The sequence below is a fragment of the Arachis ipaensis genome, chromosome B02 (genome assembly GCF_000816755.2).
Source record: "Arachis ipaensis cultivar K30076 chromosome B02, Araip1.1, whole genome shotgun sequence".
Lineage (NCBI taxonomy): Eukaryota > Viridiplantae > Streptophyta > Magnoliopsida > Fabales > Fabaceae > Arachis > Arachis ipaensis.
Genome location: NC_029786.2, coordinates 828,428 through 829,954, shown reverse-complemented (window position 1 = coordinate 829,954; position 1,527 = coordinate 828,428). Strand labels below are relative to the sequence as shown.

General features: G+C 38.8%; 1 protein-coding gene across 1 annotated transcript; it reads left to right on the top strand.

Annotated features, from left to right (window-relative positions):
• Nucleotides 520–1,462, top strand: LOC107628102 (E3 ubiquitin-protein ligase RHA1B-like). Its single transcript, XM_016330910.2, has one exon. It carries the CDS (start codon nucleotides 784–786, stop codon nucleotides 1,327–1,329), a length of 546 nt encoding a protein of 181 aa, XP_016186396.1. The 5' UTR covers nucleotides 520–783; the 3' UTR covers nucleotides 1,330–1,462.

Genomic DNA, 1,527 nt, shown 5'->3' with positions numbered 1-1,527 from the left:
TGAAAATATCAAAACAATTACCAATAAATTATTTGACATAAATAATTAAATTTTGATGAAAATAATATATTTTGTAAAAAATAAAAAATTAATTTAGAATTTTTTTTTGGTTGTTCACAGTATCTTCTAGTTCAACAGATCAAAGACTAATTCGTTACAGATCTAAATTCTATTTAAAAGTCTATTACTGGTCAATAAATTATTACTTGCACAAGGTAAGATTCAAATTTCGACACTGATTTAAGCGAATAAGTGACCTAACACGAGGAATCTAAGTTGGTTATTAATTCTCTTTACGAATTCGCTAGGGAGCTAATGAAGTATTTGTACAATGTGTACAATAGGTTATTTATTTGGCCCAATATGAATTAAAAAATGAACATCCAAAATAAAATACTATTAATTTTTCAAACACAATACACTCATACTATCCAGAATAACCATCTGAGTATCAAGGATAATAAATATCTGATATCCTACTAAATCAAACATCCTTAAATCTCATTATACACACTGTACAGATATTCCATTGGCTCCTAATACTTCCTCTTTACAATATTACTCTAAAAAATTTCCCAATTCAGGTTAATGCTAGTTTGACCTTCACCACTGGGCACATAACAGCCCAGTAACCGAATCCCAATCTCCTCTTCTTCCACACTATAAATCCCACCCTCTCTCTCCCAGTCAGAACCTTCTCACACACATCCCACTTTCTCTCTCCTCTAACAACCAGACAAAACCCACACCGAAATTACAAAAACACCCTCCATACTATTTTCAATGGGTTTTCCGGTGGGCTACACGGAGGTTTTCTTCCCTCACCTCTTCCTCCGCTTACTCACCTTCCTCGGCCTCCTCCGTAACCTCGTCTTCCACCTCTTCCGCCTCCTCGGACTCTCTGAACTCCTCATCGACACCACCACCGACAACAACAACAACTACTACAACCACAACCCCAACCCAACCCGGACCCCCTCCGCCGTCGACCGTACACCATCCCTCTCCGCCATCCTCATCCGCGAGTTCCTCCCCGTCGTAACCTTCAGAGAAATCCTGGCTAACGATGACGTGGCATCGCCTCAACTAACTGGCAGCTGCGCGGTTTGCCTAACGGAATTAGTTATGGAGGACGAGATCCGGTGGTTGCGTAACTGCAAGCACGTGTTCCACAGGGAGTGTGTGGACCGTTGGATTGATCACGATCAGAAGACGTGTCCGCTTTGTAGGACGTCGTTTGTTCCTGATGAAATGGTTGATCAGTATAATCAACGGTTGTGGGCTGCTTCTGGTGTTAGTGAGTTCTACGTAGATTACACTTCTCTCTAAGTAACCACATAAACACAACTCTCTTTTTCTTACACTTTAGGTTTCTCTTCGCTGTCCACCATTGATTTTTCCCTATACTTTTTTTTGTTGTGAATACAAAAAAAAATTAGAAAAAAGAGAAAGTTAACTTGCATTGAGCTGAGAATATATATATATATAATAACTGAGCTGAAATCAAACTTGTATAATTTCCGTAAT